The 24,266-nt window shown below is 31.9% G+C and overlaps 1 protein-coding gene across 5 annotated transcripts in view; it reads right to left on the reverse strand.

The window, feature by feature from the left end:
- Tps1 (Trehalose-6-phosphate synthase 1) overlaps nucleotides 1-24,266 on the reverse strand; it is a 127,003-nt gene that overhangs the window by 50,043 nt on the left and 52,694 nt on the right. The window contains exon 1 of one of the 5 annotated variants that reach the window (XM_072529352.1): nucleotides 11,952-12,080. The exons of the other annotated variants lie outside the window; for them this stretch is intronic. Coding sequence (XP_072385453.1) covers nucleotides 11,952-12,009 — 58 coding nt within the window. The 5' untranslated portion in view covers nucleotides 12,010-12,080. Of the gene's footprint in view, nucleotides 1-11,951; nucleotides 12,081-24,266 lie in introns of those variants that run through there. 5 annotated transcript variants of the gene reach the window in all.

Here is a 24,266-nt window from a genome sequence, read left to right on the forward strand (position 1 = left end):
TCTCTATACAGATGCTTCTAAAACTACCACTGGTATTGGTTGTGCAGTAGCCACTAAACATGAACTTGTAAGATCATCTCGGTTACCCTTAATATGCAACGTTTGCACAGGTGAACTATATAGTATTGTGTTGGCTTTTGAATGCATCTCACATCAAAACAGACATATTGCCATTTGTTTAGATTAACTTTCATATATCCATTTAGTCAATACAATTTTCACTGAGCACCTATTAGTTCAAAACATTCATGACATAATACCAAAATCTCTCTGCTTACGATGTAACAGTCTCTCTCATATGGCTGCCTTCTCCCACCGGAATTACTGGTAATAAAACAGCAGATCATTTTGCCAAAGAAGCTACCAACCTTGGGATGACTGAAGTCACTCCAATTCAACTAGCTAACGAATCTCGAAATTCGTTTTTAAAAAGTCGGTAAAGCATACTTGACAAAACTTAGAACAAAAGAGCAAAACAACTTTTCATAAACTTCAATCTTTTATTGGTCATCTCTCCCTAGACTTCATAACTAGAAGAGAAGCATCGACTATTACAAGACTACGAATCAACCATACCAAACTTACCAACTGCAAACAATTCACCAACCTGTATAAAGCACTGGACTTGAAACCTACTCTAAGGAACTAGAGAATTGTCTACCTCTTCCACAACTGTAAATTGTATTATGTTGATTATGATACTTGAAAATGTTGACTATTTCAATAATTTTGTGTTTAGGAAGTGCCAAAACTAAATCATCTACATATCTTTAAAAAAAAAGGAATGAAAAATTGATACAATCACTGATAACATCATCCATGACATAGCTACTTAGAATTGGTGAAAGACTAGATCCCATACTATATATATATATATATATATATATATATATATATATATATATATATATATATATATATATATACATATATTGGCATAACTGCCAAGTTATTTATATTTTGAATACAGAACTTAAATTGTTTTTTTACTTTATTGTGCAGAAAGTTGCTTTTTTTCAGTTGTGTTAATAATAATATTGTTGTAGGTAATGCTGCATTGGAAAGTCTGGAGCTACCCGATTAAAAAAAAAATGTCTATGCAGTAAGAATTTTGTCCAAAAATATCTAAATGCAAACCAAAAAAATATAGTCAGGTAGAAGAGGAAGGTTTGTTAACGACACCACGCGTTTTTCATACGTATTCGATAGCAAAACAACCTCAACACGTGCCAATAGTATTTCGCACTACATACATTGCTTATTTTAGTTCATGAAAACAATGTTACAATCAATTTCTATAATTATTAATGTAAACAATTTTGTTTTGTTTTTTTACCTTGAATTATTATTTCGTTAATATTGTCTATGTGTAGATATTAGAATTTTGATAAGTGGTATATAACTATTAAAATAATGCGAATTTAATTTTTGCAATATCTATCACTTATTAAATGTCATTTAAAATTATTTCATCAATAAACAGGTCAAATCGGGCGAGTTGTTTGAAAAAAACATTCTCATTATTGTAAACAGAAATACAAAAATGATGTTTATATTATAAAATACATAAATAAATAAAATAAAGGATACTATTTATTAAAGTGTTGTTAATTATTAGTCCTTTTATCCCAACACATAGATTAATTTTTCCCTAAATATGTGTTGCCTCTTGTTGTGGCATATCGATGTGTTTATTTGTTTCAAAAGCATTATCAAAAAACCATACCCATAAATTTACTATATTTTCAAACGTCATTTTAAAGATTAAAAGATTGAAAATTTAATTTTCTTAAAACATACATAAAACCATTGTTTAAAAAGATTTTCTTTTTTAAACAATGATAAAACTTAAGTCTTGACTAAAACATAAACCTCCGCATTAGTGTTCTAAGACGATAGCAATCGAGTCTATTTCAATTAAATATTTAATCCTTTTCTAGCAAATCATAAAACCAAATTAAATATCTGGTAAACTAATAAAAATGGCAGCATTTACCTACTTCATTTAAATAGATTACTAACCGATTTAGATTTAACAAGTCTCAAAGTATAAAAACAATTTGAAATATTTGCTCGAAATAGTCAAGTTATCTTTCACTAGACGCATACAACGATAATAACAATAAGCATTTTATTAAAGTCTTATATTTTCTTCAAAATCTGGCATCCGTGTACAGGTTTGCATTACAGGTAAAAATATACTCGAATAGAATCCTGCAGAGAAATAAGTTTCTGTTAATAGTTTTTTAAATTTATGACTAGAGGCCGCCACATGACGGCAGACTGAAAGTCAAACGTTTGTTCCATAAGGATTGTCTAACTAGTCCTATTTAAACAATGACAATACGTTTTGTCCATCGGTTGTCTGGTAATCTGGCTAGGTATCCTGTCCAATTCCATTTAAGTGACGAGATTTTTTCGATGGCGTCTGTTGTTTTTATTATACATAACATCTGGCGCTCCATAGTCCTCTGAGTCACGCGAATCTTATTTACTACCTTTTTTGTGACTGTTAATGTTTCCGCTCCATAAGTGAGTATACGTAACACACATTGGTCAAAGATTTTCCTTCTAAGGCATATGGGTAGATCCAATTTAAATACATAGTTTAATTTACCAAACGCTGTCCAGGTTAATCCTATGCGACGTGGCAGCTTACATGTCTGGTTATCTCTGCCCAACCGAACCGAATTTCATGTCCAAAGTACTTATACGATTTAGTCTGCACAATATCCCTTCCATCAACAGCAATATTTTTATTTAGCACCAAATTAATCATTATTTGCTCTTGTTCGTATTAATCTTTAGTCCGACCTCCAAGGAAGCGTGATATAAATTTTCAAACATTATTATTGCATCATCCATACTATCGGCTATAAGTATGATGTCATCTGCAAATATCAAGTGACTGAGCTTGTCTCCATTTATATTGATACCATGCTCGTTCAGATGTGCTTTCTTACAAGTATGTTCTAAAAGTGTTGTGAATAGCTTTGGAGAGACGGTGTCTCTTTGCCGTACTCCTCGCTGTATACAGAATTTATTCGTTTCTTGTTCAGATAGTCTTACGCTAGTTGTGGCATTTTGGTAGATATATTTGATTATGTTACTGTAGCAATCGTCTGTTTGGCATTGTCAATGACATTTGTCAATGATTTTAACATTTTCTGATGGCTTATAGTATCGAATGCTTTCTTGTAGTCGATAAATATCAGTGCCAATGGTTTGTTGTATTCTACAGACTTCCCTCTCAGGTTCTTTATCACTAGTAAGTGGTCGTCAGTGCTGTATCCCAATGTAAATCCAGATTGTTCTCTAGGCTGATAGAAGTCTAATTTAGCGTCCCACTCTTTTTTTGATTTTGTGAAAAGTTTATATATTTGTGAAATCAAACAGATAGGATGGTAGTTTTTTAGATCTGTTCTGTCTCCTTGCTTGTGTAATAAAATAATGACTGCATTGTTGTTCCATTGAGAAATAGTTTTTTTTTGGTAGATGCAGTCGGTGAAAAGCTTGGCCAAAGCCTGGATAATTTTATTTCCACCTAATTTGATCGCTTTGATTACTACTCCGTCATCGCCAGGGGATTTGTTATTTTTTATTTCTAAAAGTGCCGTTTTGATTTCATGTGAAGTTATTTCAGGCATTAATTCTGACCCTGGTTTGTAATTTTGGGCAGGGGCTTGACAATGATTGGACAGGGGCTTGGCAATGATATTAAAACCCTTTCTGCAGTTAGTAGCAGAAAGGGTTTTACTATCGTTGTCAATATCTTACTAAATGTAATGAATACTGTGAGAAGTAGTAATTGACAGATTATTAACCTGATTACAGAACTGTAAGAAGTAACAATAATGTCAGATCTAAAATCAGAAAATTTTGATTTTGGTTTCAGTTTTGGGACTTTCAGTAGGGTATACAATGCGGATGAAAGAGACTGGCATAGCTAAAACAACGCCCTTTGATAGACTCATTGGTCAGAGAAAAGGAGGAAGGCCCAGAAAAAGGTTCCTTGATAGCATCAATATGAGCAATAGGAGAATATCTACTTGGCGGAAGAAAGCCATCAGAAAAATAGTTCCATACAGTTCACTTAAAATGCAGTCTAGTTATAATAATAGAAAAAAAATATTTTCTTGATTTGTTAAAAAATACCCCGATTTACAGAAGTAAATTAATAAAAAAGTTTCGTGCCTTAAACTCAGTACCAGCTAAATAACATCTTATATAAATATGATATGCTATTCCGATGATAAAAATTGTAAAATAGAAAATGACATGCAACAATGAGGTTCTAGATTTTACCAGACTATGGTACGATAGATGCTATGGGATATGATCCTTTTCTAATTAGCGTAAAGCCGAGCGGGAAAGGAATATATATCAGGGAACGGGTTTTGCATGTTGAGTCCTAGAACTATGCATATTTCAATCCATACCAAGATCGCTGGGTACTCCCAACAACGATTGGGGGTGTGTAATCTTTGATTGCACCTTTGACGAGATGGCCATGTTAAAACTAAATCCAGCTGATCTACACTGGAGATAGTAGATAGACACTCCCCAAACCAATCCGTGAGACACCGTAGTAAAGGCTGTAAGGCACTTGGGTTATAGTGTCGCAAACGGTACTTTGAGACAACAGGTTGCACCCTATCGTATTTAGACCTTACCCTTGCAAGCGGGGCTCTGCGAGAGGTGGACTGCCATTCCCTAGCTACTCGTGGGACCAATATGAACAATCGAACCAAAAAATGAAAAACTCAAATTTTAGTAAAGCTTCTGCAAATGCACAAGAGTTGTCGTAAAGCCATTAGAGGCCAACAAAACGAAAACAAACTCGAAGGCCTAAGGTCCAAAAAATTGAAAATAACTGGAAAAGTAAGCATTTTTCGAAAACTTTCCACGAAAAAGTAAGTACGGCAACTTATGATTACTCATTTATAATTTATTTAGATTATTTCGTCATATTAGTTAAAAAAAATTCATAGTTTGATGTACTTTGGCTTAAAACTTGTGGTAAAATTTGCACTTATTTAATTTTATATTCAAAGAGCTGTAAACATTGCCGAAATGAGATTTCAGATGACATAGAACTATACATATAAAAATAAAACAAGATATAAAGCAATTAATTTATTCATTAGCTCTAAATTCAGCCAATAACTATGTAAAATAATAAAAGATAAAAAGCATATATACAAAATTAATACATGAAAAAAGTATAGAAGAGTGGAAAACCATAGGCAAAATATTAAGTAAGGAAAAAATAAAATAGAAAGTGATTTGAAAGTCCAACAACCAAAATGATTAAAATAAATGTGAAAAGTAATGAAATCTCGTCAATTCAAGCTTATAAATAAGTAACAAGATTTCATAATGCTAAAGTGGATGTAACTAATAGTTGCGCAAATTAACAATACATGTGCCAGCATTTCTAATTCTTGTGTCTACAAATTGTTTTTGTTTTGTCGTTTTATAGATACATATATCATTTAAAATAGTAACAAAAATTTGTTATTTAGAAAAAATAGAGCTAATGTTTATGTTTGGAAGCGGTTAAATAAAATAAATATAAACACAAGCATTTGTTTTGTTTACAGAGATAACGCGAAAATGAGAAAATAACACGATTACTTCACTTTAATTTTTTTCGTCGACAACCACGCGCCTATTAACCTTGCTTTTGAACTTTTCCATTGGTATCTAAACACATTATCATGTGCTAATAAAATGATTTTTGATCATTCGTATTAACTTTATGACTGCCAATTTTATAGAACGTAAATATTAAAGATTGTGGTGCCAATGTAGTAGTTATTTTAAATAAAAAAAACTTGTTTTAAAAAGAATATTCCTCTTAATCTTACAATAGGCTGTTCAATAAGTTTTGAAGTTCGATAAGAGAAGGCGTTGCTACTAGCCGATTTTTTTTTGTTATGTTGGTATACTCTTTATAATATATGAAAGTATGTGAAGTTTTATTTCAATCTGCCAATTAGTTCCTTGTTTACAAATCAATTTGATATCGACGTGTCACGTGTATTTTTACAATGGAAAAAATCAACTATCCAGCAGTGATTGAATTTTTATTTTTGGAATGTTTAAAGCAAGGAAAATTTGTGAACGAATGTTGAAAGTGTCTAAAGACTCTTCACTTTGAATAAATAAAGTAGAAAGATTGGTTGCTAAATTTAAACATGGTCGTACAAGTCTTGGATCCGATCCATGTCAAGGACGTCCAAAAACAGCAACAACACCAGAAATCGTATAAAAAATACAGGATATCGTACTGGAAAATCGTCGAGTGACTAAAAAATATTTAGTAAAAAATTCATTGGGTTGTGTAAGAAATACTTTGAAACATTTTGAAATATATTATGATTACAGAGCGCTGTGTTCACAATAGGTGCCGCATTCTCTAACACATTCGATTACGACATTCTCAGCAACATTTAGAGCGTTTATGAAAGGATAAAGTTGATTTTGTTTGTCGATTGAACACTATGGATGAGACATTGATCTATTACCATAGTTCTCAATCAAAACAAGAGACTAAGGAGTTGTGTGAACTTGGTTATTCGGCTCAAAAACAAGTTCGTGTCCATAAATCGGCCAATTAGGTGTTAGCATTAGTTTTTTGGGATATGAAATAAATTTTATTTGTGGATTACATGTAAAGTGGTAAAACAATAAATTCTGAATATAATTGTAACCTTTTAGACCAGCTGAAGGGAAAAAAATCATAAACCCGGTTTGCAGAAGAAAAAAAAAAAACGTTTTTTATCAGGACAATGCACCGTGTTATATGAGCTTTTGATAATGGCTACAATCCATGAATTAAAGTTCGAATTGTTGCAGCATCCACAACATTCAGCAGATTTAACCTCTAGCGACTTCCATCCATTTCAATACCTAGAAAAATTCATGCATGGAAATCGTTTTTTATCAAATGATGAGGTCATAACCATAACAGCTGTGGAAGCGTATTTTGCGGCCTTTTCAGATTCTCACTTCAGGGATTGAATTCATAAATTTAGAACAAAAGTATTGATATTTAGAATAACAGAGTGTATTTTAAACCATAAAATGATGCTTTTCTGATAGAACTGCAAACCTTATTGAACATAACATATTATTAAGATTAAGAGGAAGTCGAATTTGTAACTTCACTGTAGTTATCTCGCCATCTTTTAAACGTATTTTTAAGTGGTCTGGTGACTATTCGTCTTAATTCTTTTGCCATTTAGGCCAGTCTCTGACTATCCATTTACGTAATATGCTGGTTTTATTCTCGTCTTCTCTGTCTTTCCCATCATACAATATCCTGTATTTTACAGAGATCTGTCTCTGACTATTCATTTACGTAATATGCTGGTTTTATTCTCGTCTTCTCTGTCTTTCCCATCATACAATATCCTGTATTTTACAGAGATCTCTTATTTGGATATTTGGTATTTTGTTAATGTTTTCTCATCAATTGATGAAGGCTCTAATTTTTTACGTTCTAAATATTTTTTGCTTTCGCTGTATTTGCCCCCGTTCTGTCGCTGTCATTATTGGTCTTACACATGATTTATATATACGGACTTTCTTATCAATTATTATATTTTTATTCTTCCTAATGACAACCGATAGACCTACTGATATATAAACTGCTCTCTATTTGTTTTATTTTGTACACTCTGCTTAAGCTGTTGAAGCTGGATATTTCTACCCTCAGATACTCGATTCTCGACACTTGTTAATTATTTCGTCTTTAATTACCATTAGATTTTTTTGCCACCAAATAAATTATTTGGAAATAGAGCAAGTAAAATAAAGTAAATTTAGTAGAAGACATGTACTTACATATCCACAAATGTAAATATCCACACAAAAGTTTATCACAGAAAATCACAAAAATTCGTAAATACTCAACATGTTTAAAAATAAGACAATAAAACGCTCCTTGATATACAAGAGATACACATACAAGAAAGGTGAAACAGAAGCTACCTGGTACACCGATGGCTTAAAAAGATCAGAGGGTGTAGGAGCCGGTATAGTAGGGACACAGAAAGGCATATATTTCCTAGTAAGTCTATCTAAGGATGTCACAATTTTCCAGATTGAAACAAAGGCAATCCATCACTGCGAGAAAGAAATAGAAAGTCAGAAAATAATGTACCGTTCAACTGCCATCTTCACGGATAGCCAGCCAGCTCTTAAGGTACTCAATTCTGTAGAGGTGAATTCTAAGCTATATAGGATTGTGTGGATACCTTAAATTAACTCGGAGACCGTAGTAAGATTATGGTAGCCTAGTTACCGGGGCACGTGTGTCGTAAGGGCAATAAAAAATTAGATGAAATAGCCAAACAAAGCTTATCAATGCGATTCGTTGGACTAAACTCTTTTGCATCGTTGGAAAGGCAATAACAAGAATGGCTACGATGAAATAGTGGATAAATTAATCAAGACAAAGACAACAGAAACAGTTCATTACAGAATATTCGCCAAAATGTACCTAATAAGCAAAGACAGGAAAATAGTCAAAGCCATAGTAGGTCTACTAACAGGGCACGGTAAACTGAATAGGCAGTTAAAGCTTATGGGATTGGCAGATGATAAACTATACAGATTATGTTACCCAGAAGAAGAAACAGCAGAGCATATTTTATGCCAGTGTGACAGACTGGCAAATATGCGGTTCTTTACATTAGACAAAGAAACGCCTACGGCAAAGAGCTACATGGAATGTTCAGTCTTGAAGTTATTAGACCATTTAAAAAAAGTGAGGCTAGAGAATGTTATCTAGGGCTGGTAGAACTTGCAGTAGAATATGCCAAGAACCAGCTCATTGAATGTATCTATCTATAGATAACCAATATTTCTGATGATTATGACGACAACGATAGCCAACATCAGACAGGCACAGTGCAAGTATAATGATTTCAGGAATAGAAAAGGCTCTACAAGAATTCAAAACGGAAATCCAGCTCGACCAGATAACATTTGTCCAAGTTTTCCAATGAATGAGCCACAGATAGGTTTTGCAAAAAATATGGGAACTGGAGAAGCTTTGTCTGTGCCATCAGTTTCATAACAGAAAGATGCAGACCAGGGAAAAGAATTGTATCTACGTGTCATGGATTATGTCAATGCGTTAACTGTGTCAAATATAGTACCAGTACCTCTGTACTATAAGATATAATATATATATATATATATATATATATATATATATATATATAAGATGTAATGGAAAAAGATAGTAACGGTAAATTGGAATCCAAATTAACCAGAACGCCTAAATGTATACGAAGCAGAAATAACCTAAGTTTCCAAGTTAGAGTAGCTAAAAGAATGAAAATCTACAAATCAAAGCTAGACTTGAAATAGCTAAAGCAAACTTTTAAAATGCGTAGACTTCTAAGCGATAGACATTTGAAATGTGGGTGTAATGGCGACTGTTGCGAACACCTTAGACTATCTAAACCATGAACTTGGAAGTTTGGCGTAGAATGGACAGAGACAGACCCATGTTAAACAATAAGAATAGTAGACTACTCGAAGAAGAGACATATGTATAATAATTATGACTGTTAATATTTCTCTAGGGGGCTTTTATGCTCTTTGTACATCTTGTTTAATATTTTGAACTTCTCATCTCTCTTGAATTTCTGTGTTTACTATATTATCTAATAGACTTACTTATGATTGTAAGTTACGTTAGCATAATTCGAAATGCCTCTATTATTAATTTATGTGTTAAATTAAAAATAAATAATTTTACACACTTTTCTTATGCATGCAGACAACTTTTCTTAATAAACGAGATAAACCTCTCTTACATAGATAACAATATATCTTAAAATTCACAGTGGATGTGCTGGAACTACTGTAGAATAGTCTATCGAACTCTACAAAATTACTCCTTAGTGTACTACCGACACTTGTGAATTACTCGCTATCTCACGTGCTTGTAAATATGCTCAATAATATCCGAACACACACATAGGCTTACGAGTATGCACTGATTTACTTTCCTCTATATTCTTTTTTAATACTACATTCACCAACCATCCTCTGGTTCAAAATACTCATGACATATATAGTATTTTTCATATAAAAATGCGTGCACGTCACAATTTATATAAAGTAACGTCACTTATATTTAAAATTTCCAGAATGTCAACCTTAGAGTTCAAATTTTCCTAACACAGCTAATAATACGAAACCCATACGGAACTGCTCGATCTTTCATAGGCGTCAACATGGTATAATAATCAGAAAAATGTAATCATCATTATATTGGAAATTTTAGAATTATATTGATTAAATAACCAAAAACATTTGTTATTATTACTAATATAAATTTTATGAAATAACTCTACAAGTCTAATATTCCACCAAATAATAATTTTAATTAAATATATTAGACATTTGTACGCAACTGATATGGGAATACTTCAAATTTTTTGACAGTTCAGCGTGTGGTAAAATTGTTTAAAGTGTTGCCGCTTTTTTAGAGTAAGAATTTTGTTTATGTTTTGATTTCTTACACAATTTGATCATAATATATTATATATTAATAAATTGTATTTATAAATACATATTAAATTTAGATTAATAGCTTTAAAAACTAACTATTGTTGTGTATTGTGATTGTGCTATGCCAAAACAACTAAATAGTGTGTAGACAGCTAATAAGCTTTCATATAGCATAGATTATTTTGAACAAGAAATAATGGCGGGACGTTTTTATTATTAATGCTATAAAAGTGGTAAGTTTCAAATTTAGAATATATAAGTTTGTATTAAAATGTTTTCTTATGTATTTTAGTGTGTTGCAGTAATCTTAAAACTAAGTGTATTTACTGTTAATATAATAGTTTGACAAATAGTTGACATTTTAAAAATTCCTCACTTAGTAACTATTATGATGTGTTGGCAACGCTGTGGGGTTTCTGACGTCGTAAATTTTGAATGACGTGCACGCATTTTTATATGAAAAATACTATAGCAGCTTCTTATAACATAAAATATATCAGTCATTCTAATTAAGTACCATCTTATGTGGTGGACACTTATTAATATACTTATTACCATTATTAATATATAAATCTGCAGCTGTCTTAAAGCTAAACTGAAGAAGCTTATTCTCTCCACCTGGAAAATTCACTGGAATAAACTTATTTAGACTTACTATATGCATATTTTAGAAGTCTATGACAAACAAAGTTTTTGAAGTAGGCTATGACAGTTGTTAATATTTTGACGTTTGTTGATTATATTATAAAGTTGTCAGTTGGATTTATATTCAGTTATGGATTTACCAGAAAATACCCGAGAAAGTGCAATAAAGGCAACAGAAAATTTATTGCCGCTTCAATCCAGGCCATTGTATATCAAACGGTCAATGAAAATTGAAAAATAAAATAGCTGACATAAATAAGACCATGGAATTGGTATGTTAATTTTTGTTCCTTTTTTATATTAAGTTCACGTTTATAATTGATTTATTTTAGTCCATTTTGCTATCCACATTAATTTTTAACGAAAATGCTGATACTTCTTATCTAATATAGTTTTGGAAGCGGTTCAGGTTCTAAATTTTATCAATTATTAAGGTTAAGAAATGTTAGTTTTATAATATTTACTTCTTTGAAAATTGTTTAAAATAAAAAAAACTCCGTTCTATAAAATTTGCTTTTTTTTATAGAATAGGGCATTATAGGCCATAACGCTAGCTTATTATGCATTAGGATATAACAAGTGTATTTATAGTAACCGTATCCAAGGTAAAATAAATAAATACTATGCAAGTGAAAAATTAAAAATTGAAACGTTTTTTAAACTATATTATTTATAATTTATTTTATATACCATGTAAACGGTGATTAAATCGTGCTCATGACCATAGATGTCATATGCACGGTAATTAAAAAAAATAACAGATAGCGTACCTTCGTTAATAAAACCAAACTTAAAACTAACTCGTCTAAGTCTTCTGGTAAATGTCATAATTTTAAAAGCTTAAAAATGAGCACTCTCCACTTTAAAAACACCTATTGTTCACATACTACTGAAAAATACCAAATTGGATTAACTCGCCTTATATCATAATAAATAAGGTATCATTCTTATCTTCATTATTTGTTTTTAAACAGCGTAATAGTATTAATTTTAATGATTCTGTTGAAAACTAAAAAAATTCATATAGCTACAGATACCGAAAATACATTATCGTGAAACATTTTATGCCTTTGTGCGGAAACTAAAAACAGTAAAATTGTGATTACTAATAAAACACTAAAAACTTTGTTTTCAAAACTTCCACAAAATTTATTTTAATATCTTACCACTATAGCTGTTTCGGCAGAGTGCCTTTCTCAGGTGATCTATTTTTGGTATGTGTTTACACTTTATAGTCTTTAACTGAATAGGTTAAGAATGGGAGAACTGTTTGTCTCAAGTTGGTCATTCAGAATTATGTCTGTATTTTTTAATTTGGTAATTTCCATAGATTCTAATAAAGATAGCTAAAGGCCCTTATTTTCGATGTGAAGAATTTGAAATTCGTCATTAAAAGAATGATTATGATCTAGTAGGAGAAGTGCGTATGTAGAATCTGTTTTTCTATTATTTAATGTTCTGCTATACGTTTGTTAAAAGTTCTACTAGTTTGGCCGATGTAAGTTTTTGGGCAGTCACATTTAACTTTGTATACACCACTTTTTATTTTGGCCCTTGTTGTTTTTAATATATTTGCCTCAGTTGTTGTTTGTTCTAAAATCTGGTGTTATTCCTCTCTTTTTTATGTGTTTGGCTATTTTTGTTGATATCTTGCCTATATACACTGTGTGTCAGCCAAATGGAATAAATTAGCTAATAAATAAATGAGGGAGTATTCGAAAAAACGGTCGAATACGTCGATTAGTATTTATAGTTGCGCTTTTTTTTTCATAAAAACTTTTTATACGGGGTGTATCAGATAACGGGGCCAATACCAACATGCTTATTTTAAATAGAACAACCTGTATATTAGTTCATTTTTAGATTACTTAGACCATTTTAGACATTTTTTGAATACAATGTCCTATCGTCGGAAATATTAAGTAAAATGCAAAAATTCACATTTGGAAAAGAAAATCATCTATTTGCCGAAAGTCGCTACAACATATTTAAAAACTTCTAAATAATACTTTCTTTCTTTCTTTCTTTCTCCCCTTCCTTTTACCCTAATGAGGGTGTCGGATTTGGGCTAGCTATTTTAATTTCCATTTACCCACCTCTTCCATTCTTTCCTGTTTCCTGCCATTATTTTCAATTCCTCGAGTGATTTTTGTTTAAGTTTTCCCGCCTCTACTACTTGCTGTATCCATTTTTTTCTTGGTCTGCCTCTTTTTCTTTTTCCGATGTTTTTTGCTTCATAAATTTTTCTTGTTATTCTATTGGATTGCATCCTCATCAGATGCCCATACCAGTTCATTTGTCTCTTTGCTATTTTGTTCATTATCGGTTCCTGGTTGGCCATTCTCCTAATAGTCTCGTTGCTTAATCTATCCCATTTTGTCTTTCCAACTATCTTTCTTAGATGTCTCATCTCCATTGCGTTTATCATGCTCTTATGTTTTTCCAGAATGGTCCAGTTTTCACTTGCATAGAGCACAGTCGGTATCACTATTGTGTTATATATTTTTATTCTTGTTTCTCGTGCAAGTTCTCTTTTTCCCATTATTGGGGCTAACGCATAATATAACTTGTTTGATTTCTTTGCTCTATTTGTTATTTCCCAGTCTATTTTTCCATCATTAGTTATTATACTTCCCAGGTATTCGTAAGTTGTTACTATTTCCAATTCTGAGTTTTTACATTTTATCTTTATTTGATTATCTTCCTTATCTCCTTTGCCGCTGATTATCATTATCTTACTTTTTTCCTCGTTTATCTCCATTTTAAGTTCTTCTATTTGTTCTACCCATATATCCATTAGTTTCTGCATTTTATTCTCGGAATCTGCTATTAGTACTATGTCGTCTGCATACATTAAGGACTCTATTGTTACCGGTTGTAATCTGCGGTAACCTATTATTGTCTGTAGTTGATTAGTTCTGACTCTAGTGTTTCTTATCAATTCGTTCATTACTATTATGAATAGCAAAGGGCTGAGACTATCTCCTTGTTTAATACCTCTCTTCCAATTAAATGCTTCCGATCTTTCCCCTGTTATTTGTACCCTTCCTTTTACCTCTTTGTAAGTACTTTCTATAATTTTTATCAATGCATTAGGTACGTTAATTTTCCTCAAGCATTTCCCTATAATATGTCTTTCTATCGTGTCAAATGCTGCTCTTAGGTCTATGAATGCTAATACTAGTTTTTTTCCCGTATCTATGCTTCTTTCTATTAGGTTTCTAATGATATATATGTTGTCATTTGTCTGTCTTCCCGGTCTAAATGCCATTTGTTCTTCTCCCAATACCATTTCTACTTCTTGTCTCAGTCTCTTCTCTATTATTTTCGTATATATTTTAAAGCACACCGATGACAGACATATTGTCCTATAGTTGTCGCAGTTTACATGTTCTCCTTTTTTGTATATTGGTACGATGATATTGTTCTGCCAGTCTTTAGGGATTGTTTGTTTTTCCCACGCCTCTTTATATATTTTCCATAGCCAGTTTATTCCTTCTTCTCCCATGTATTTTACCATTTCCGGTTCAATTTCATCATCTCCACCTGCCTTGCCTATTTTTATATTTGATAATCCGTCTATTACTTCTTCTCTACTTATTTGCTCTGGCTCTGTGTTTTCTTCGCCTTCATTGATTATATTGTCTTCCTTTATCACTTCGGTATCAAATTTTTTCTCATAATATTCTTTCCATACCCTAACAATTTGTTGTGGGCTTATTTGTATTTGGTTTGAAGTATCTCTTACTGCGTTTATTTCCTTTCGTTTTCCCTGCCGTATGTGTCGTATTGTCGTCCAAAAGTTTCTATTATTTGTTATATATTCTTCCTGAAGTTCTTCTCCAAATTCTTTCCATGTTTTTGTTTTTGCTTGTGTGACTGTCTTTTTTGCCAGTCGTCTCTGCCTATAGTATTTTTCTTTATCTTCTTCTAATCCCGTTTCGAGGTATTTTTTCCATGCTATTTTCTTCTTTTTTATTTCTGTCTTCACTTCTTTATTCCACCACCTTGTCCTTTTTAACTGTTTATTAGATTTTTTGATTCCACACACTTCAGTTGCTGTTGTCTTTAATACTTCACTGTAAGTATTCCATCTTTCTTTCATTGTCCATGTTTCTTTTTGGCGCTCTATTTGTCTCAGTCTTTTGTTAGTTTCCTCCGTGTAAAATTCTCGCACACTTTTTATCTTTAGTTTGTTTACATTTACTTCTACCCTTTTCTTTCCACTTCCTCCATTTTTTCATCCTCCAGTTTTGCAGTGACCATCCTGTGTTGTGTAGACAGTTCAGGTTCCTTTTCCGTTAAGATGTTTTTTATATTTTGTTCTAGGTTTCTCGTATAGACTATATAATCGATTAAGCTTTTCGCATTTTTCTCTTCAGCCACAAATGTATATTTTTCGTTAATGGTTTGCTCACTGAATGTGTTTCCTATTATCAGGTCATTGGTTTGGCAGAATTCCAGCATTTTAATTCCATTTCTATTTAATGTTTCTTCCCCATATTGTCCAATGCATCCTAATCCCCTGTTAATATCCTTACCTACTCTTGAATTCCAATCGCCTAAGATTATTATTTTTTCTCTTGTCTCTCTTAATTTGTCTAATGCGTTTTGGAGTTCGTTGTAGAATTCTATCATTATCTCTTCTTCATTACCTTCTGTTGGTCCGTATATTTGTATTATTCCTATCTTGTCTTTTAGTTCTATTTGGGCTGTGATTATTCTAGATGACACTGCTTCGTAGTTTGTTATTCTTGATTCTATTCTTTTATTAACTATTATACCGACACGTTCTTTTGCTCTGTGGCCCTGTGGTACTCCGGAATAATATAGACTATATTTCTCATTGATATTGATGTGTCCTTTCCCTATCTTTTTTGTCTCGCTTATTCCCATTATTTGTACGTTCATTTTTTCCATTTCTTCCGTAGCTTCTATTTCCTTGCCGGTCAGAGATGTCACATTCCATGTCGCTATTCCTATATGATTTGTCTTGTTAAGATGTATTTCCTTATTACTGTATTCTTCTTCTCCATTATTGGTGTTAACGTTGATTTCATGCTCCCTGGTTTTTTTATTAACATTATATCCGTTATTTATTTTATTACCGTTTTTATTTCTAATTCATCAATATCATTTTTGATATTCCCCCTAACTATAATATTATCACTACTGTTAGTAAGCCTAATACCCATATTCCTATCACAAGTCATATTTCTAATGGCATACTTATCATTTACATTTTTAATCCTATTCCTATTACTATTTAAAACTAAACATTTATCATCATTGTCCGTTTTATTTTGTAATTCTTCTTTCTTTATTCGTTGCTTGACCTCTCCTTGGTTCTTTTTATGTTGCTCTGGTAGTTTTTTGAACTCTCTATTTCCACTACTTTTTCTTGTTTATAGCACCATCTCCATTCCTTGCCATCTACTGTGATTTTATTGTATCCTATTTTGACCATTTTTCCATTTTCCCTCATTTCTCTTGCTTTATCTCTTAAAGCTTTCATTTTATCTCTCTCTCCTTTTGTGAGATCCTCTGTAATCCATATTTTTTTGGTCTTCACATTCTTAAGTTTGTATTTGTTTCTTAAGATTGTTGTTTTTTCTTCTTCGCTTTCTAGTTCAATTAAGCATGTTTTTGTGCCTATTTTTTGTGCTCTTTTAATATTAGTTTTGACTTCAAGATGATTTTCTAACATGGTAGTCATTCCTTCTTTCAATGTTTTTGGGTCTTCAGAGTCTATTTTTGCTCCACTAATGATTATATTCTTCTTTCTTTTTTCTTTTTCTAATCTTTCCAATGAGTGTTTTAGATCATTTAATTCTTCCGTTATCTTTTTGTTATCGGTTTTGGTTAGTTCGTTTTCTCTTTTCAGTTCTTCTTTCTCCTTTGTCCATTCTTCCTTCACCCTTTCTATTTCCAGCTTTATGATTTTTATTTCTTCATTATTTAGTTTTATCTCTTCTTTAACTTCATTTATATATCTTCTGATCTCCTGATTTTCTTCCTTCATTTCTGTTTTCAGCTCTTTTATCTCCGTTTTAATCTCCTTATTTATTTCTTCTAGTAGTTTCTTTAGTTCTTCCATATCGCGATTTTTTATGTTATGCTTTGGAGGTGTTCTTAACGTGGCTTTGCTTCTTTTGAAGGCTTCCTCCTCGTCGGATGAGTTGTCGTGTTCTGGTTTGTTTCTTTTGCTGTTCATTGGATTTTGTTACCTTCTATATTAATATATATTTTCTATATTAATATACACCAATATAGTATTTTCCTTTAAACTTTTTAAACTTTTAAACTTTTTTATTACAATAAAAATTAATATTTATTATTTTAATTTAAAAAAAGAGGTTAGTCTTTGTATGTGGGTATATTTTATTTTATAAAAACCCTTAAAAGGGCAACATTACAAGCACGAACGTTTTCGGAACAACTGTTCCATCATCAGGTTAAAATACCTAAAATAAGTATAAACCATTTAATTACAGCAAACGTGGTTTAAAATTTTGACTAAGGTTAAAAAACAATAAAATGGTTATACTTACAGGTTACCATGCCTGAGCCACCAAAATATTTGGGTAAAAACCCTTTAAAATGTAATGTGTTACCAAAGATTGTACATGTTGTTGATAATATTATATGATGTTTAATATTTTAATTAGATTTTACTTCAGGTAACATACACCCATGCTTAAGTGAGTTCCAGTGTCCGGAGAGTAAACCTCTTCAAACGGACTACGGTTGGCAACTGATTGATAAAATACCAATGAATGGTGTCAAAAACAAAATGTCAATGAACCATGAAACAGTGTTAGTTAAACATTATATTACTACAGCCAAAAGATTAAAAAACTTTGATGATGTTAAAATGATAACAGCAATCCAGGTGTTGGGATTTAAAAATTTTTTCTATAATTATTTAATATTGGATATAAAATGTAAATTACTGGTGTTGTTTAAGGTCATGTTTAAGAGGATGACGTATGCATTAGGCAGCTTATGTTACTCTTTATCGTATGGAGTGTGGTCTAAAAGGTGTAATTTGTGAAGAATTAGCTGAAATATATGGAAATGTCCTTTTATGTTGCTTACATCTAGGACAAGGAAAAATAAATAGTATATATTTGTAGCTAATGTAAGACTTCATATGTAGAGGAAATTGTTTAATACTGCTTGTATCGTAAAAATTTTTAATATAAGTGAGTCCAATAGATTGAAAAAAGGGTCCAAAATTTTTAAATTTTTAAATTTTTTAAATTTTAAACTCTTCTCATAACCCACACTTCTCAAATTTACCCCATCTTCTTTATCTGACCTTCCTCTATAAACATCAACACCTTAATCCTTCTCAACAATCGTTGCTTTTTAAAACAACCATTCTCTCTACACTACTGTCACAACACTCCCTCCAAAAAAATTTTTTCAGCCCCCTATTGTTAACATCATATCTTTTATACCTCACTATTTCATTATTTGACAATCTTCACGTTTACATCATATTCCTGTCCATTCTTTTTTCTTTTGCTAGTTCTCTGTCTTTTCATATATCTACCATCCACTCATTAGTTCTAAACTCAGTAAACATTTAAACACAATCCAGCAATTCATCAGAATACACTCTCTCCCACTTTACCTAAACCCTTAATCAACCATTGCTCCCCCCTCTCTTAGTCAACAACTTAGTACACCATACTCACAGATAAAATTTCAAGCTTTTATGTGTCGAATTTAATATAACCAACATATATTTTGTTCAGGGTGCTAGATGCTTTAAGCATGAAGGACCTCTATCATCTCTAATTTTGTTGATTAACTCATTCATTTCCCTTTGACCCACTCTCCTTTATTCTTTAGTCATTTCATTTACTTTTATTCCTGCCAAGTCTCTGAGGATCTCAGTCTTTCCAAAAAAATTTTTTAAAATTTAATCACATATGTTATAACTTTAATTCCTTCAGCCGGAAGATTTTCAATCCCCTTTTTTCAATCTATTGGACTCACTTATATTAAAAATTTTTACGATACAAGCAGTATTAAACAATTTCATCTATATATTAAGTCTTACATTAGCTACAAATATATACTATTTATTTTTCCTTGTCCTAGATGTAAGCAACATAAAAGGACATTTCCATATATTTCAGCTAATTCTTCACAAATTACACCTTTTAGACCACACTCCATACGATAAAGAGTAACATAAGCTGCCTAATGCATACGTCATCCTCTTAAACATGACATTAAACAACACCAGTAATTTACATTTTATATCCAATATTAAATAATTATAGAAAAAATTTTTAAATCCCAACACCTGGATTGCTGTTATCATTTTAACATCATCAAAGTTTTTTAATCTTTTGGCTGTAGTAATATAATGTTTAACTAACACTGTTTCATGGTTCATTGACATTTTGTTTTTGACACCATTCATTGGTATTTTATCAATCAGTTGCCAACCGTAGTCCGTTTGAAGAGGTTTACTCTCCGGACACTGGAACTCACTTAAGCATGGGTGTATGTTACCTGAAGTAAAATCTAATTAAAATATTAAACATCATATAATATTATCAACAACATGTACAATCTTTGGTAACACATTACATTTTAAAGGGTTTTTACCCAAATATTTTGGTGGCTCAGGCATGGTAACCTGTAAGTATAACCATTTTATTGTTTTTTAACCTTAGTCAAAATTTTAAACCACGTTTGCTGTAATTAAATGGTTTATACTTATTTTAGGTATTTTAACCTGATGATGGAACAGTTGTTCCGAAAACGTTCGTGCTTGTAATGTTGCCCTTTTAAGGGTTTTTATAAAATAAAATATACCCACATACAAAGACTAACCTCTTTTGTTATACGTGGTATACAGCCAGCTACAGGAATTATTTTCCTTGTGGATTTTATTTTAATTTAATTTTATTCTAATCTTAAATTTTTAAATAATACAAATGTCAAAAAAATGTCAATATAGGAGATGTTCAAAATGCTCCCCACGAACACCCTAACCGTGAACAGAAATTTCTTCTAACGTTACTCAACATCTAAGATGTGATCGATCTAATCGCAAGCGTTATTCGTCTTCGGAAGTCGGCTAAGTCAGTGGGTTTAGTTTTATATACAATACTTTTCACATATCCCCATAAGAAAAAGTCTAATGGCGTCAAATCGGGGGATCGTGGTGGCCATTCCATCGCTCCTCGCCTCCCTATCTATCGATTTGGAAATATGTGGTTGAGGTACTGCCGGACATGGATTTGGTAGTGGGGTGGTGCTCCATCTTATTGAAACCATATCATATTCGCTGGAACTTGTGGGTTTCCTGGATCAGGAATAATTATCGCCATTCAAATTGCCATCTATTAAAAAGGGACCTATGATTTGATCTTCAATAATTCCTGCCCACACGTTAACCTTCTCAGAGTATTGAGTATTGCCCTCTCTCATCCAGTGAGGATTTTCCCTGGACCAATAGAGGCAATTTTGCCGATTAGCATGGCCGTGAAGAGTAAAGATGCACTGATCAGAAAACAAAACTTGTTCTAATTGGATCACATTGCTGTCTAACATTGACATCATTTGTTCACAAAATACGTTCTCCTGTCAAAATCATCTTTCATGAGCCTGAGTTTGTATAATTTTATAGGGATGTATTTTGTTTTCTTGTAATATTCGAATAACCGATGAGTAGCTAATATCGAGTACTGGGACTGCTTTTTGAACAGATGTATTGTGGGTACGTACACCTTACTTATTGGATTGGCAGCTTCTTTTTTTACCTTCCTAACATGGCCCAGCTCGTGGAATTGCTTCTCTATTTTACTAATTGTCCCTTAAAATATGGGCGGCAAATCAGCAAATGCTTCGTGAAATAAACGAGCTACTTTAATTTGCGTCCGTGTCTTATCTTCATAGCCAATCATCTACATAATTGTAATTTTGTGCATTTCTGTTAAATGAACCATTTTTCTGGCTTGCGTTAATGAAATTTAAACGACTATAGCACTGACAACTACTTCTGTCATGGAATAATAAAACATTGGCGTTTCAAACCAAAGTAAATAATTTTTTGTTTTTTTTAACATCAATAAAAAGGAATGCTTAAATAGTTTTTGCTTGGTTTATCATTACCAAAACCTAAATGGGCAAGAAGTATTAAGACAGTGGTAGCGACTTTCGACAAATAAACAATTTTCTTTTCTAAATGTGAATTTTTGCATTTTACTTAATATGTCAGAGATGGGTAGAGGGCATTGTATTCAAAAAATGTCTAAAATGATCTGAGGAATCTAAAAATTAATTAATATACAGGGTGTTCTATTTAAAATAAGCAAGTTGGTATTGGCCACAGTTATCTGATACACCCAGTATAAAAAGTTTTTATTAGCTAATTTATTCCATTTGGCTGACACACAGTGTATGTAATCGTGCAGAAGGTACTGTGTATTTTCTCTGGTGGTGGAAATAATAATTTCGGGGTTTTCTTATGTAGGTTTTTATTTAAAATTTTATTAATTTTTTGTTCGTTGCATCCATTGTTTATTGCTATTTGCTTAATAATAATTAATTCGATATAAAAGTTGTATTTTGACATCAGAATTTCTATTAATCTATGTAACATGCTATGGTAGGCTGCCATTTTATGTTGTGTAGGATGGAAGAATGAATTGTGTGTAGTCGTGTCAGTATGGTTAGGTTTATGAAATACGAAGAACTCATGTTTGTTTTTCTTAAAATCTGTACACCGTGTTTAATTTGACGATATCATTTTTTTGCTGCATTACGACCCCTGGAAACCACTTATTATTATACGGTTTACCTTATGATTGACCATTCCGACATCAGTCAACTATTTTAATGATGAATGATGTAAGGTTGGTATTGGAGTGAGGTTCCTTTTGGATCCTTAGTTAAATGAACTTGTAATGAAATGCATTTAATTGCACTACATCATTATATTAACTGTTTTTAGTCTCGAATAGCTAACACGAATGTAAACAATAAAAAAAGGCATTGACTAGCGTGAATCATAACTTACTCCAATATACAATTATCATCATATCCAGGTACCTTGTTACTTATAGGTAGACATACAAAACAATTCATGCATTCCCCAACGTCAGTAGGTTAGTTTAAGTTCACAAGTGTTCATTGTATCTTTAGGTATTAAACGTTTATGTTTATAGTAATTACTATTTAAATGGGAATAAGCCACAATTAAAGGTTAAAGTACGTTTATTGACGTTTCAATTTCCACTTCGGAAATCGTTCTCAAAATACAAACATTAGTAAATTGATATAAGTTTATATTTATGTTAGGTAAGAATTATTTATGTTTAACAAGTATTGGTAAACTACCTTACTACAATAGGATCAATATCCCAGAATATTGATATTCGTACCTTAACCATCTATACGGTTTAATGCGAGAGCTTATGCAAATGAAATAAATATTGAGCATGTCCAGAGGTCATGCCATGCTGGAAATCTCAGCAAAGTTTCTTCATCCACATTTATTCATAGAGGAATTAGACTTCTTGTTCGTCCAACAATGACTGTTACGGATAAATTTTACTAGCTGACTTTAAAATAGAGACGATATTAGGTTAACGTATCACTTCCAACTCGGAAACAGTTTAACAAAGAACGATCTTTTATCATCATAAGTGGCTCGACAATCCGTTGTAGATCTTGACCTGCTCACAAAGAAGTCGCAACTCCTGTCGATTTCTGACAACTTCCCTCCATTTTCTGGCCCTTAGAACCTGTACGTCTTCTTCCACATCATCAATCCATCTTCTTCTTCGTGGTCGTTCTCTGTTTTTGTGGCCTCTGGTTTTGAAAATGTTAATCTCTTCGTGTATTCATGATCCTAGTCATGTGTCCAGCCCATCTAAGTCTCTGCACTTTAACGAATTTCACAATATCTGGATTGGTGTATAACTGATATAGTTCAAAGTTGTATCTTCGACGCCACAGCTTATTTTCATTTACCGCCCCAAAAATCTTTCTAAGAATTTTTCTCTCAAAAATAACAAGAGATCTTTCATCATTTTGAGATAAGGTCCACGATTATTAAGGCCTTGTATATATTGAGCTTTACTGCACGTTTTATATTTTTATTTTTTAAATGTTTCTGGAGGCCGTAAACAGTTCTGTTTGCTATTGCTATGCGCCTTTTTATTTCGTAGCTTGTCGTGTTTCTCGCGTTTTACGTTACAAAGAACGATCTTTGACGTCTTAAAATTAATTAAATTGATTAACTAACAAGCCAATAATTTGACAGCACTATAAACTTAATATTTGTAACAGGTGTAAATAGGATTAAGATAACCATCAGGATATTCAATCTCTCTATGAATTGTTTAAGCGGTGTCTCAAAATACCACGTTATAATCTTGTTTAAGTCTGGTGGTATCATTTCAAGGATTTAAACAAATTATGACAGAAAAGGGAAACCACTAAGAAAAGCGTGATTATCACTATTTGTCAGTACATACGACCACGCTAATATTTTTTATTTAGGTTTCAACATTGATAAGTCAAGTGCATCGTTAATCGTTAAACATCTAATAATATCAATAAAATATAAATATTTTTCATTTAACTTAATAACGCTTTTGTTTGTGTATATTTCTAAATTTAGATAGCGCTCACTTTTTTTTTCATTTGGAAATATTAATCTATCTAACTTATCTAATGTCAACGAATAAAGAACCACTGAGTAGTGTATTGGGTGTTGTTATTTGCATGGATGTTGAATTTTGTTTTGTGTAATACAATTATTTCATTGTCAAATGTCTGATTTTACAGTAATATTCGCGCGTTTGGTAAATAAAGATCGAATATTCATCGATATGTTATGTTATGTTCAAATATATAAGGTTAAATACATTCCGAAATAATACACCAAAAACCAAAAAATGAATAAAGATATCATCATCATCATCATCATCATTACCAGCATCATCTAGTTTCTTGCGTTTACTGCTGGACATAATTCTCCTTCATACGCCTCCAGAAAATTCTAGTTTGCACCCAGTTATGCTTTATCTTCATATGTCATCTGTCCATCG

This window comes from Diabrotica undecimpunctata, chromosome 4, assembly GCF_040954645.1.
Source record: "Diabrotica undecimpunctata isolate CICGRU chromosome 4, icDiaUnde3, whole genome shotgun sequence".
NCBI classification, from domain to species: Eukaryota; Metazoa; Arthropoda; class Insecta; order Coleoptera; family Chrysomelidae; genus Diabrotica; species Diabrotica undecimpunctata.